This window comes from Procambarus clarkii, chromosome 70 (genome assembly GCF_040958095.1).
Source record: "Procambarus clarkii isolate CNS0578487 chromosome 70, FALCON_Pclarkii_2.0, whole genome shotgun sequence".
NCBI classification, from domain to species: domain Eukaryota; kingdom Metazoa; phylum Arthropoda; class Malacostraca; order Decapoda; family Cambaridae; genus Procambarus; species Procambarus clarkii.
Window position 1 is genome coordinate 24,659,676 of NC_091219.1, and position 14,026 is coordinate 24,673,701.

Sequence of the window (14,026 nt, forward strand, 5' to 3'; positions counted from 1 at the left end):
CTTTCCTTCGTGATCGTCGACATTTTGTCATTCAAATCTAGAGCAAGTTTGCCAGACACGACTTCGTTCTCAGAACCTGTATAGTTCCACTTGTCTTTTGATTAATTTTTCTCGTTTTAAACCTGTTGTTTAGTGCTTACTATCTACGCCCCTTTTATATATAGGAATAATATTAGCTGTCTTCCAGCTGTTTGGTATTTCTCCCCTTTCCAATGAAGCCTTTTAGATTACTGAAGGATATTTGACCAGGCGTCAACTGCTTCCTGTCTCTCTTTTAAGGGTTGTTCCGTCCTATACCTCTGGCAGGTGTTCATTGTCTAGTGTGAACACTTCTTTAAAGCTTTTAATTTGTAACTCACATATTACCATGTCATTTTCTGTGTGTGTATTTGTGTGTTGCAGTCGTTGTCTCACTGCTGAATTGGAGTTTAAGGCCCCACTGTCCACCAACACTGATCCTCTCTCTCTCTCTCTCTCTCTCTCTCTCTCTCTCTCTCTCTCTCTCTCTCTCTCTCTCTCTCTCTCTCTCTCTCTCTCTCTCTCTCTCTCTCTCTCACCACAACCACCCTACCAGATACACAGTATATCTTCCACTCTCCCCATTTATCTTGTTTCTTTCCACTCTCCCTTGCCTTTCTTTCTCCTTTCCTCTCCTCTCATCCTCCTACCTTCCTTCTCACCCCTGTGTGATTCCACCCTTTCTCTCATCCCCCTTATTTTTATTGTATTATATCTCGCGTCTTGGCTACCTCTTTCATCTATATCACTCTTTGTCTGTCATGTTCTGTTCACGCTTTTATTTCTATTATTACTTTCACACATACATTGTTCTCTCTCTCTCTCTCTCTCTCTCTCTCTCTCTCTCTCTCTCTCTCTCTCTCTCTCTCTCTCTCTCTCTCTCTCTATCTCTCTCTCTCTCTCTCTCTCTCTCTCTCTCTCTCTCTCTCTCTCTCTCTCTCTTTCTCTCTCTCTCTTTCTCTCTCTCTCTCTCATTTGCTCTGTATTTTCCTTGTACTGGCATAAAGAGTTCTCTGAGTGAATGATAAGTTCGTATGTTCAATTTTCAAGAGCTGTTTTCTTAGCTCTTTCTAATGCATTATCATTTGTTATTATTATGTGGTTTTATATGGCGAATACTTCATTTAATGTTAAGATTTATATGAGGCACAAAAGCTAGTTTAGAACCATCGGGTGACCCCAAATAAGTTATTTTTGATCGGGTGACATTATTTCATGAACAATTGTTAAGAGTATTTGCAAGTCAGATGAAAGCTGAATGATTTGCTGAGGAAGTGAAGTTCTTAAAAAATCTACAGTCAGGGTGAAACTGCTGGTGGCTGACCGCCTTGAGTTGTAAGAGCCGACATCATTCTGGTGTTTGAGAAGGATCTGCTACATAGACACAGGATTTGGCCAAGACTTGGTTGAGACTTGACATAGGTCATCTTGTACAGTTCTAAACCGTGTGTCCATAAAATCAAATAATAGAATGAGAGAGAGAGAGAGAGAGAGAGAGAGAGAGAGAGAGAGAGAGAGAGAGAGAGAGAGAGAGAGAGAGAGAGAGAGAGAGAGAGAGCAGCTAATCCATTTAAAAAATTATGGCGCATGCGCCATATTTTTTTTTAGATGTAAATACTATCTGTCGAGAGATCCTGTACACACACAGTCTAAAGAAATGTCAGGAAAAATAAGGGGGGGAATATTTTATTGTTAAACTATTGTAGCATACCAAATGTGATTGGCCCCCGGGTGTGTAATTGACCCCGGTGGTAAAGGGGATGAGAAGGGAGGTTGGGGTTGGGGGGGTTGGGTGGGTGCAAGTGTGGGGTGCACACGACCTTCTCTTGACTACACGACCATATCACATAACGACTTCTGGACCATCACAAGACGACCTCATGACGACACCAGAGGCATCACGGGACGTGTCCTCACATATAAGCCTGGCTACTGCCGCTTATGGAACTTCTGCACAGTACAGTACTGCTGCAGGTACACTCAATCGGAAAAGAATATAAGCTAATTATACATAACCGTCAGTCAAGACATACACATGCACTTACATACGCACATATGTGAGGTTGACTAACATACATACATGTGTGTGTAGACATATATACATAGTGTATAACCCCCCAGTCACCCCTCCATAAACCCCGGAGAGGACAATATAAGACCTTCGGGAGGAACCGATGTATATTGTACAATGTTCTCACAAACTACTCAATAATGACTTTAATTTGTGTTATTACGATTAATGATCTATAACACATTATTCTACACATCTAAAGGCTGAAGAACCTCGGCAGCCCCTAGACACAGGATTCGAGGAGGTAATCACCATTTGTTATTGGACTTACACAGCACTAAGACAATGAATTTCGACTTCCTAACTCCTGAGAAAACTCTTGGTGACTTATTCCCCCTGGGGTCAGGAGCCAAGTTGTGTACGGGTTATTTAGTTCCTTAACGGCGTCTGCATATTTTAGCGTGTTGTCTTGCTAGTTTTTTCCCCACCAGTGGTGTGAATAGTGGAGGTGTCAGCCAGTGTTGGCACTCAAACATGTATTATGGTCCTTTCTGGGTGGTGGGCAGAGGATCTGCAGTAGTATAAAAAGGGTTTCGAAATCCAAAATTTATTTCTTGGAGACACTGATTGGGGCCCCCGCTTGGTGTCGTGGACTCTCTTGTACCCATGTACGCCAGCACCTGTGTAGGCCTATTCAGTGTGTGGACTTGGGTAGAGAGGAAGCTTGTCACAGCAGTGTGGAGGGACTGAGTATCGAGACGGATATGTTTCAGACGTTGATATTACCAAAAGAAAATCCGCTGCATTCGAAGCGTGCTCGCACGCACGCACACACGCATTCACACACACACACACACACACATACACACTCTCACACACACACACACCATGGGTGCAACTCAATAAAACAACAAAATGAAAACACACACACCAATACCAGAGATAGGCCGTATTTCAGCGACGTTAATCGACATTCCCAACATGAACAAAGTATAATGAGGTAGATAAGAGAGAGGTAGTAGAACAGGAAAATAAGAGGTAGACAAGTGCAACACACCTACACTATGCAACTGTGCAAAAAAAAATCCCCAACTCGCAAGATGGTTATAGTCATACAGGGCCCGTGGCCAGCGAGACTGAAAAAACTCTACGGGACTCACGCGCCAGATTTAACTACCTTTTTGAGTTTCGTCCATCGAGGTACTCTTCACGGCTATAATCAGTGTTCATCAGTGATGATGATTCATCTTCCTTGACCTGGTAGAACCGTCGTCGTCCAAGCGACTTGACTCACGGTGAGAGTTGGAAACATTAAGAAAGATTCATATACCAAATCGTCCATCGTACCAACACCGGACTACCTGTCAGGGTTGAACCACTGAGGTACACACGTGTAGTCGAGAGCCTTAATTAACAAGTAGCACGTGCCCAGCCTCGCCCACAGGTGAAGGTCAATATATATATTTATAATATATATTTATATATATTGGGTCACCTAGGTTGGTCTGGTGTTGGACTTAAGGCCTATATCAACCACACGACACTTGTCAAGGCCAACACAACTTAACTGCCGAGGCACTAACATCAGTTTTGACCTAGACATAGTCTAAGACACACATATTTGTCTAAGACACATATGTGACCTAGACATAGTCTAAACTCGTTATATATATACAGACATATTCACTACATCCTTAGGAGTTTGAATATCATGCATAGAGAAACAGATAAAGAGAGAGAAAGAGAGAGAGAGAGAGAGAGAGACAGAGAGAGAGTGAGAGAGCGATAGATGCAAAGAGAGAGAGAGAGAGAGAGAGGCAATTACCAGGGGAAAGCGCCAAGCCATTACGACTATATAGCACTTGGAACGGGTCAGGATAAGGATTTGGGATGGGACGGGGGAAAGGAATGGTACCCAACTACGTGGGGACGGTCGGGGATTGAACGCCGACCTACATGAAGCGAGACCGTGGCTCTACCGTCCAGCCCAAGCGGTTGGGCAAGAGAGACAGATGAACACAGAGAGAGAGACAGAGATAGACATAACAGCCATGAACAGAGACAAAAGAACAGAAAGAGAGAAAGAGAGAGAGGGAGGCACAGAGACAGAGAAATGAACACAGCAGGAAGGAGGAGGAGGACGTGGGAGGAAAAGAGAAAATGGAACAGAGGCTTGAGAACAAAAAGCTTGAGGGTATGAGAGTGAGAAATGAGGAAGGGGAACATCGGAGCACACTACGCCCCCAGCTAACAGTTTAGGAATTGTATTGTATCGTGCGAGGGTGTATAGAGGCGCGTGGTGGGGTGTAGAGGAGAGTAGAGGTGTGTAGAGGTGTGTAGAGGGGAGTAGAGGTGTGTAGAGGGGAGTAGAGGTGTGTGGAGGGATGTAGAGGGGAGTGTAGAAGTGTGGGGAGGTGTGTAGAGGTGTGTGGAGGTGTGTAGAGGTGTGTGCAAGGGTGTAGAGGGATTTAGAGGTGTGTGGAGGTATGTAGAGGTGAGTGTAGAGGTGTGTAGAGGTGTGTGGAGTGATGTAGAGGTGTGTAGAGGGGAGTAGAGGTGTGTGGAGGGGTGTAGAGGTGTGTAGAGGGAAGTAGAGGTGTGTGGAGGGATGTAGAGGTGAGTGTATAGGTGTGTGGAGGTGTGTAGAGGTGTGTGGAGTGATGTAGAGGTGAGTGTAGAGGTGTGTAGAGGGGAGTAGAGGTGTGCGAAGGGGTGTAGAGGTGTGTGGAGGAAGTAGGCAAGATAAGATAGGGTAATTTATGGGCAGAAAGCGCTAAACCATTACGACTATATAGCACTTGGAAGGGATAAGAGAATAAGGATTTAGGATGGGACGGGGGAGGGAAGGAAATAGTGCCCAACCACTTGGACGGTCGGGGATTGGAGACAGTAGAGACACGTCAGAGGAGAGTGATGCCCAAGATGAATTAGATTAAGATTGATGATCAAGATGAATGAGATTAAGATCAATAATATTAAGCAAGGAGTCATCTGGGCCAATAGACCAGTAGTGTCCTTAATTCTATGTTGACATGATGAAGGGGGCCTGACAGCTGAGTGGACAGTGCTTAGGATTCGTAGTCCTGAGGTTCCGGGTTCGATCCCCGGTGGAGGCGGAGACAAATGGGCAAAATGTTTCTTTCACCCTGATGTCCCTGATACCTAGCAGTAAATAGGTACCTGGGAGATAGACAGCTGCTACGGGCTGCTTCCAGGGTGGGTGTGTAATAAAAAGGAGGCCTGGTCGAGGACCGGGCCGCGGGGACGCTAAGCCCGAAATCATCTCAAGATAACCTCAAGATATCCTCAAGACTTGGGTAGTGAGCACCGGATATTCTGCCTCGAGGACGGTAGAATATACCTGAGTGTTGGCTGCTGGCGGTTGATGGCTGAGAATGTTTAACACGCAGTGCTTCGTCTATGTCTAATCTTTAATTGATGTTTTATCTATCAATTGGTTGGGTGTTGCTAGTTAGTATATCTCTGGTGATGATCTGGTTGCACGAAGACATTGTTCCTTGATGGAGTCTTATTGTTTGGGTATTGTCATGCGCCTTGGAACAGGTGTTTCTGTCTTACCTATATATTGACATCATGGAGGCTGGCAGTCACCAAGAGAGCATATAAAGACATGCGCCTTGAAAGATAAGAATGCGTTGATATGTCAGGAAAAAAGAATCGTGGCGCTTGACCTGGAGAAAATATAAGAGCAGAGATCAGGAGAGATGAGAAGAGGCTGAGAGAAGCCACGCAAGATCAGAGGAAGTAGTGGAAAGGGTCCAGGAAATCATTAACGCCGTCAAGAGACGAGATCGTGAAGATGAAATGACGTGGAAGGTAGAATAGATCAAGCGAGAGTTCAGAAGAGGGGATCAAGTACGATCAGAGATGATTAAAGCGATCAGAATCTTCCTAAAGATGTCATGATATTACCTATCAGGTTAAAGGAAGTCTGAGGAGGTCACGGAAGGTCAAGATGAGGACGTGTCTCGACCTGATCCACCGAGACTTAATGAAGTCTTAATTATTTATCATCCTTCCTCAGATATGTTGATTACATTCGAACGTTCGTTATGTAATTAAGATGCATTATTATTTAATTTTTTATAACTACATGGTTATTTTCCTGCAGCATCTTAAGTACTCAACCAGCAACTTTCTCGTATACATATGCACAGACATACATAGTCATATACGCTTGCATATACATGCACATATTCATTTATAATAATGTCAAGAAGTCTCTCTCTCTCTCTCTCTCTCTCTCTCTCTCTCTCTCTCTCTCTCTCTCTCTCTCTCTCTCTCTCTCTCTCTCTCTCTCTCGAGGTTAATGCCCAACCACACAAGATATATCAAAATTTATCTGCCTTTTTTTTAAAAACATAAAAAATATAAATATCTAAATAAACATTTAACATCAATTTGTAAAGCGGTTTTACAAGTAATAAAAAAAAATCTGAAAACAATTGTGACAAATATATGAATAACATTCGATGAATTTAAAAAATTATTCACGATATTTTTTAGTTTAATACGTGTAATGAACATAGACTTTGCTGAATTGGTTAGTAATTTGATTTGTTTGGGTAATTGGCCTACGTGAACTATTTAGTAACTATTTCACACATTTACGCAATTAAATGTTTTAGAGCGTTTTTTTATGCCTATAGAGAGACGCTGCCACTCTTGGCTTTTATGTAATTTAGGAGTCTGTATTCTACTTTAAGTTTTGTGTATTCTGTAGCCTTTTTGTACTTCAATGCCTTTTTGTGCATTCAGTATCTTTTGTGCATTTGGTGTCTTTTTTGCGCATTCTGTGGCATTTTGCACACCTTGTACCATATTGCACACCCTGTACCATAGTGCACACCCTGTACCATATTGCACACCCTGTACCATAGTGCACACTCTGTACCATAGTGCACACCCTGTACCATATTGCACACCTTGTACCATATTGCACACCCTGTACCATAGTGCACACCCTGTACCATATTGCACACCCTGTACCATAGTGCACACCCTGTACCATAGTGCACACCCTGTACCATATTGCACACCCTGTACCATAGTGCACACCCTGTACCATATTGCACACCCTGTACCATAGTGCACACCCTGTACCATAGTGCACACCCTGTACCATTTCGCAAGTTGACGCTATTCAGTATGTTGTATTTACGTGAGCGTAAAATATCATGAAGTAAGGTACTCTTGAGGAATCTGTGTGTATTAGAAGAGCTAGAGTATACTTGTGTATAACGCAGGGATCACTGTATGCTTGGAAAACTGTCGTATAGTTGAGGCATCGGTGTATACTGGGGGAACCTGTGTATACAGTGGTAGCTTGTGAAACTTGATAAGATTAAGTGTATTAATGCTACACATCTTTGAATGAGTGAACACTTTATATCTCTCTCTCTCTCTCTCTCTCTCTCTCTCTCTCTCTCTCTCTCTCTCTCTCTCTCTCTCTCTCTCTCTCTCTCTCTCTCTCTCTCTCTCTCTCTCCCCCTCATATATATTTAGTGTGTTAGTGTTCCTGCCTCATACAATACACAGAGTATAAGAGTATACATGTCAATGCCTCATACAAATGATGCATTGTAAATAAGTTAGAGTTGAATATATTTCTCTTGTATATATAAATATATGAATTATTTATCACAAATTCAATATTTGATCCGGTTATATTTTAAATTTACATGTAATCAAGGCTGTAGAGTGTTCGATATTGCTCTTTTTTAATTAATTGCTAGGCAGGTGAAGGGGGCGGTTATTGTAGTGGTGGAAATGGTTTCATTAGTCTCCCCTTCTCTCTGTTGATCCCCCCACCCCCCTTGTCATACCCATGGTGAGAGTGGTGAGGCGGGGGAACATCATAGGTCATCATCACATAGCTGGGAAACTGGTCAGTACAGGTCAGCATAGGTCACTATTGATACGCCTGACGAAGGCTTGCTGAGTCGCCAATGTTGTTATTGTGTGTTCCAGAGGCACAAGGGTCAGTGCCACCGAGGATGAGCGAGCGAGCAGGTCGTGTGGTGGCCCCAGCCGGTGCCAGAGTGACCCTCCCCTGCGTGGCCCAGGGCCACCCTCCCCCCCACTATACGTGAGTACTACCCCCACATTGTGTACACTAATGGTACTCACTTTCTTGCGTGGCTCAATGTCAACCCCTATTTTGTAAGGTCAGTATGATCCCCCATACTTGTGGACCGTATTTACCCCCCATTGTTCTTCCCCAACTCTCTTCCTCCCCCTCCTCTTCGCTCCCCGCTCTCCCCTTCTCTTGCCCCCTAACTATTCTCTCCCCCACCCCTGGCTAGGATCTGAGTTATTGCTAGTTACTCAAGGCTAGGGGGGCCTGTAACCTTTGCTAGTTCCTCAAGGCTATGGGCCTGTACCTTTGCTAGTTTGCCAAGGCTAGGGGCCTGTACCTTTGCTAGTTTGCCAAGGCTAGGGGCCTGTACCTTTGCTAGTTCCTCAAGGCTAGGGAGCCTGTACCTTTGCTAGTTCCCCAAGGCTAGAGGCCTGTACCTTTGCTAGTTCCAGCCTGTACCTTTGCTAGTTCCCCAAGGCAAGAGGCCTGTAACCTTTGATAGTTCCCCAAGGCTAGGGGGCCTGTACGTTTGCTAGTTTGTCAAGGCTAGGGGCCTGTACCTTCGCTAGTTCTTCAAGGCTAGGGCCTGTACCTTTGCTAGTTCCACAAGGCTAGGGGGCCTGTAACCTTTGCTAGTTCCCCAAGGCTAGAGGCCTGTACCTTTGCTAGTTTGCCAAGGCTAGGGGCCTGTACCTTTGCTAGTTCCTCAAGGCTAGTATCGTGCTCGTCTTCCAGCGGGTGTAAAGCTCTGGTTGTCTAGCGGTAACCTGGTAATTGATGACCTGGTTAGGGCCGGAAGAGAGGAATCACCTTACTGGGTCCACTGGCCTAGCCTGGCAAGCATCTCAGGTTCCACACTCTGAGATGAGGACGCTTAGCCTCTCAGATGACGGTGGGCGGTTTTCCTCTCTCTCTCTCTCTCTCTCTCTCTCTCTCTCTCTCTCTCTCTCTCTCTCTCTCTCTCTTTTTTGTTATCTTAATACCCCTCTCATCCGTTTCTATTACTTCTCATCTATCTCCTCTCGCATCTAAAGTTGCTGTTGCTGCTCTCATCTTCTCTTCCTCCTTTCTCATACGAAGCTTCTCTCTCTCACTCTCACACATAAGGGTCTGTCCCTCTTACTCTCCCACGTAAGGGTCTGTCCCTCTTACTCTCCCACGTAAGGGTCTGTCCCTCTTACTCTCCCACGTAAGGGTCTGTCCCTCTTACTCTCACACTTAAGGGTCTGTCCCTCTTACTCTCCCACGTAAGGGTCTGTCTCTCTTACTCTCACACTTAAGGGTCTGTCCCTCTTACTCTCCCACGTAAGGGTCAGTCCCTCTTACTCTCCCACATAAGGGTCTGTCCCTCTTACTCTCCCACATAAGGGTCTGTCCCTCTTACTCTCCCACGTAAGGGTCAGTCCCTCTTACTCTCCCACATAAGGGTCTGTCCCTCTTACTCTCCCACATAAGGGTCTGTCCCTCTCCCTTCTAAAACTCCTTCTGCTCGGCCTTTTTTTTACCGTCTGGTCTCCTCTCACCTCTCACCCAAGAATCCCTCTCTCTCACTCTCTTCTCTTCCGAGTTTCCCCCTCTTTCCCCTCCTCACTCACCACATTTCTTTTTGGGATTTTATTACCCCTTGCTCTCCTCCCCTCGGTCGCTCTCCCCTTCTCCCTATCGCCTTACTTTTAACCTCCCTCTCGCCTGCTCTCTCTCTCTCTCTCTCTCTCTCTCTCTCTCTCTCTCTCTCTCTCTCTCTCTCTCTCTCTCTCTCTCTCTCTCTCTCTCTCTCTCTCGTTTACAGAGACTATGCAGACTTTTTCTTGCATCGTTGCACTCTTCCACTCTCCCTGGGGGATGGAGGTGGCCAGCATTGTTCTTTCTAACTCCAAATATTTTAAATATGCATTTAAATAGATACAATATATATATATATAATATATATATATATATATATATATATATATATATATATATATATATATATATATATATATATATATATATATATATATATATAATATGACAGTGTCAGACCACGAAGGAAGAATTGAAACAGGAATTTCCTAAAGTACTTTCGTATTTAATAATCCATCTTCAGAATGAATGATTAATAAGTCAGTAAGTTTGAACATATTAAGCAGGAGAGAGAGGTGAAGCGAGGTACAATGATAAATATATGAATGGGATTATGTGGATATATAATAAGAGCTGCATCCTATGGGCCAATAGGCCCATACATGGATAATAATAACATAAGATAGTAGATATTAACAGTGAATTAGTGAGACAAATGTGTATCAGTGATCCTACTCAAATCGCCCTTTAACTGATCAATCAGAAATGGATCTAAATTATACAAATCACTGCTATTGTTCAAATTACATGATTATACATTATGACTATAAATTACCATGACTGTACTATGGGGGATGTATAATTTAGATCCATTTTTATCCATTTTTAGGAGATTTGAGTAGGATACGTAAATTTTCACCTGGATGAAAGAGGACAGATGGTGATTGATGAAGATTAAGCCAGCCAAGAGGTGGCACGGGTAAGCAATTGATACGTATTTGGTATAAAATTACGTATACGCAAAATGTGCGCAAATTTCTCGCAGGAGAAACGATTGGGCACATTAGCGTAATATCACAATAAGACTCAGAGGTATATATATCTCTCTCTCTCCCACAGGTGGTACCGGGGTTCGAGACCCGTGGGGGGCAGCAGCGGGGTGTGGATGGTGGGGGGGTCGCTAGTACTGGGGCGGGTGGGGGTGGAGGACACCGCCCAGTACACCTGTGTGGCCAACAACACCGCTGGTGAGACCAGGTACTCCGCTCACCTGTTGGTCACCTTGCCCGTCTCTGTCCAGGTGAGTCAAGCTCTGTCCAGGTGAGTCAAGCTCTGTCCAGGTGAGTCCCTCTCTGTCTAGGTGAGTCCCTCACTGTCTAGGTGAGTCCCCCTCTCTGTCTAGGTGAGTCCCTCACTGTCTAGGTGAGTCCCCCTCTCTGTCTAGGTGAGTCCCCCTCTCTGTCTAGGTGAGTCCCCCTCTCTGTCTAGGTGAGTCCCCCTCTCTGTCCAGGTGAGTCCCTCTCTGTCCAGGTGAGTCCCTCTCTGTCCAGGTGAGTCCCTCTCTGTCTAGGTGAGTCCCTCTCTGTCCAGGTGAGTCCCTCTCTGTCTAGGTGAGTCCCTCTCTGTCTAGGTGAGTCCCTCTCTGTCTAGGTGAGTCCCTCTCTGTCCAGGTGAGTCCCTCTCTGTCTAGGTGAGTCCCTCTCTGTCCAGGTGAGTCCCTCTCTGTCCAGGTGAGTCCCTCTCTGTCTAGGTGAGTCCCTCTCTGTCCAGGTGAGTCAAGCTCTGTCCAGGTGAGTCCCTCTCTGTCTAGGTGAGTCCCCCTCTCTGTCTAGGTGAGTCCCCCTCTCTGTCTAGGTGAGTCCCTCCCTGTCCAGGTGAGTCCCTCTCTGTCTAGGTGAGTCCCTCTCTGTCTAGGTGAGTCCCTCTCTGTCCAGGTGAGTCCCTCACTGTCTAGGTGAGTCCCTCTCTGTCTAGGTGAGTCCCTCTCTGTCTAGGTGAGTCCCTCTCTGTCTAGGTGAGTCCCTCTCTGTCTAGGTGAGTCCCTCTCTGTCTAGGTGAGTCCCTCTCTGTCTAGGTGAGTCCCTCTCTGTCTAGGTGAGTCCCTCTCTCTGCATTGTTTACCTTTTCTTTATTATTATTTTCTACCACAGACGTCGCCAGAGATTTACAATGCTAACCAGCACATATACATTTTCTAATGTCCTCCATGGACAGGGTGAGAGATCTGTTAAACATATAGTTCAGGGATTTATTGAACAATCAACCACATAAGGTGATTGTAGTGCTTTTAAAATGCTAAGTTAACCTGCAGATATAAGTACATAGATACACAGATTTACGTATGTCCTACATAAAGTGTTCGATGTGTCTTTTACATTGTCATTAATGTGCATTTACAAAGGTGAAATATAATTCTGATCAGCTTCCACATATACTTTATACACATACATATGCATAAATACGCACACATATTCATATATACATACATACACATATACACACACACATACATACATACACATACATTTATGGCTTTCGTACTCTGAGAGGGTAAGATAGCTGATATAGAAACTAATGTGTTATTAAGCACTCAACCACTGAAGGTGATTACGATGCTTTTACAAGCTCAGGTTATATAGTTACGTCATATACGTTGTATAATTGATATATTACATGGTCAATCATGGGTACAAGTCCAATATATCAAGTGTTATAGTACTTATATAGTAGTTACAAGGTTCAGTATACCTCAGCCCTTACCTGTATGTGTACATGGGTGACAGATGATGAAACAGGTGTTGCACGTGTTGCACGTGTTGCAGGTGTTGATCCAGGTGTTGCAGGTATTGATGTAGGGGTTGATGCAGGTGTTGTTGCAGGTGTTGTTGCAGGTGTTGATGCAGGTGTTGATGCAGGTGTTAATGCAAGTGTTGATGTAGGTGTTGCAGGTGTTGATGCAGGTGTTGCACGTGTTGCAGGTGACGCCGAGGGAGGTGCAGGTGGACGCGGGGGGGAGGCTGGAGCTGAGGTGCCACGTCTCAGGTGAACCCGTCGACACCGTCACCTGGTACAAGGACGGCACCGTGCTGAGGTGAGTCCCCAGGTGGTGCTGAGGTGAGTCCCCAGGTGGTGCTGAGGTGAGTCCCCAGGTGGTGCTGAGGTGAGTCCCCAGGTGGTGCTGAGGTGAGTCCCCAGGTGGTGCTGAGGTGAGTCCCCAGGTGGTGCTGAGGTGAGTCCCCAGGTGGTGCTGCGGTGAGTCCCCAGGTGGTGCTGAGGTGAGTCCCCAGGTGGTGCTGAGGTGAGTCCCCAGGTGGTGCTGAGGTGAGTCACCACCAGTACTAACCCCCACCCCCCTCCCCCCTCACCAGGTCAAGGGGGCGGGTCACCACCAGTACTAACCCCCACTCCCCCTCCCCCCTCACCAGGTCAGGGGGGCGGGTCACCACCAGTACTAACCCCCACTCCCCCTCCCCCCTCACCAGGTCAGGGGGGCGGGTCACCACCAGTACTAACCCCCACTCCCTCTCCCCCCTCACCAGGTCAGGGGGGGGCGGGTCACCATCAGTACAAACCCCCTCCCCCCTCACCAGGTCAGGGGGGCGGGTCACCACCAGTACTAACCCTCCCCTCCCCCCCTCACCAGGTCAGGGGGGCGGGTCACCATCAGTACTAACCCCCACTCCCCCCCTCACCAGGTCAGGGGGGCGGGTCACCACCAGTACTAACCCTCCCCTCCCCCCCTCACCAGGTCAGGGGGGCGGGTCACCACCAGTACTAACCCTCCCCTCCCCCCCTCACCAGGTCAGGGGGGCGGGTCACCATCAGTACTAACCCCCTCCCCCCTCACCAGGTCAGGGGGGCGGGTCACCATCAGTACTAACCCCCTCCCCCCTCACCAGGTCAGGGGGGCGGGTCACCACCAGTACTAACCCCCACCCCCCCTCCCCCCTCACCAGGTCAGGGGGGCGGGTCACCACCAGTACTAACCCCCTCCCCCCTCCCCCCTCACCAGGTCAGGGGGGGCGGGTCACCACCAGTACTAACCCTCCCCCCTCCCCCGTCACCAGGTCAGGGGGGCGGGTCACCATCAGTACTAACCCCCTCCCCCCTCACCAGGTCAGGGGGGCGGGTCACCACCAGTACTAACCCACCCCCCTCCCCCCTCACCAGGTCAGGGGGGCGGGTCACCATCAGTACTAACCCCCACCCCCCCTCCCCCCTCACCAGGTCAGGGGGGCGGGTCACCATCAGTACTAACCCCCTCCCCCCCTCACCAGGTCAGGGGGGCGGGTCACCACCAGTACTAACCCCCTCCCCCCTCACCAGGTCAGGGG

General features: G+C 46.9%; 2 protein-coding genes across 3 annotated transcripts in view; both read left to right on the plus strand.

Moving 5' to 3' along the window:
* The window catches only part of LOC138356005 (uncharacterized), a 121,953-nt gene that overhangs the window by 106,475 nt on the left and 1,452 nt on the right, over positions 1-14,026 (plus strand). Inside the window, exon 6 of the mRNA XM_069311552.1 lies at positions 8,021-8,138. Within this exon, the coding sequence (XP_069167653.1) occupies positions 8,021-8,138 (118 nt within the window). The remainder of the gene's footprint in view (positions 1-8,020; positions 8,139-14,026) is intronic.
* The window catches only part of LOC123744875 (cell adhesion molecule Dscam1), a 67,391-nt gene continuing 64,251 nt past the window's right edge, over positions 10,887-14,026 (plus strand). For both annotated transcript variants that reach the window (XM_069311691.1, XM_069311692.1), the window contains exons 1-2: positions 10,887-10,992; positions 12,671-12,783. The gene's annotated coding sequence lies outside the window, so the exon portion shown is untranslated. The remainder of the gene's footprint in view (positions 10,993-12,670; positions 12,784-14,026) is intronic.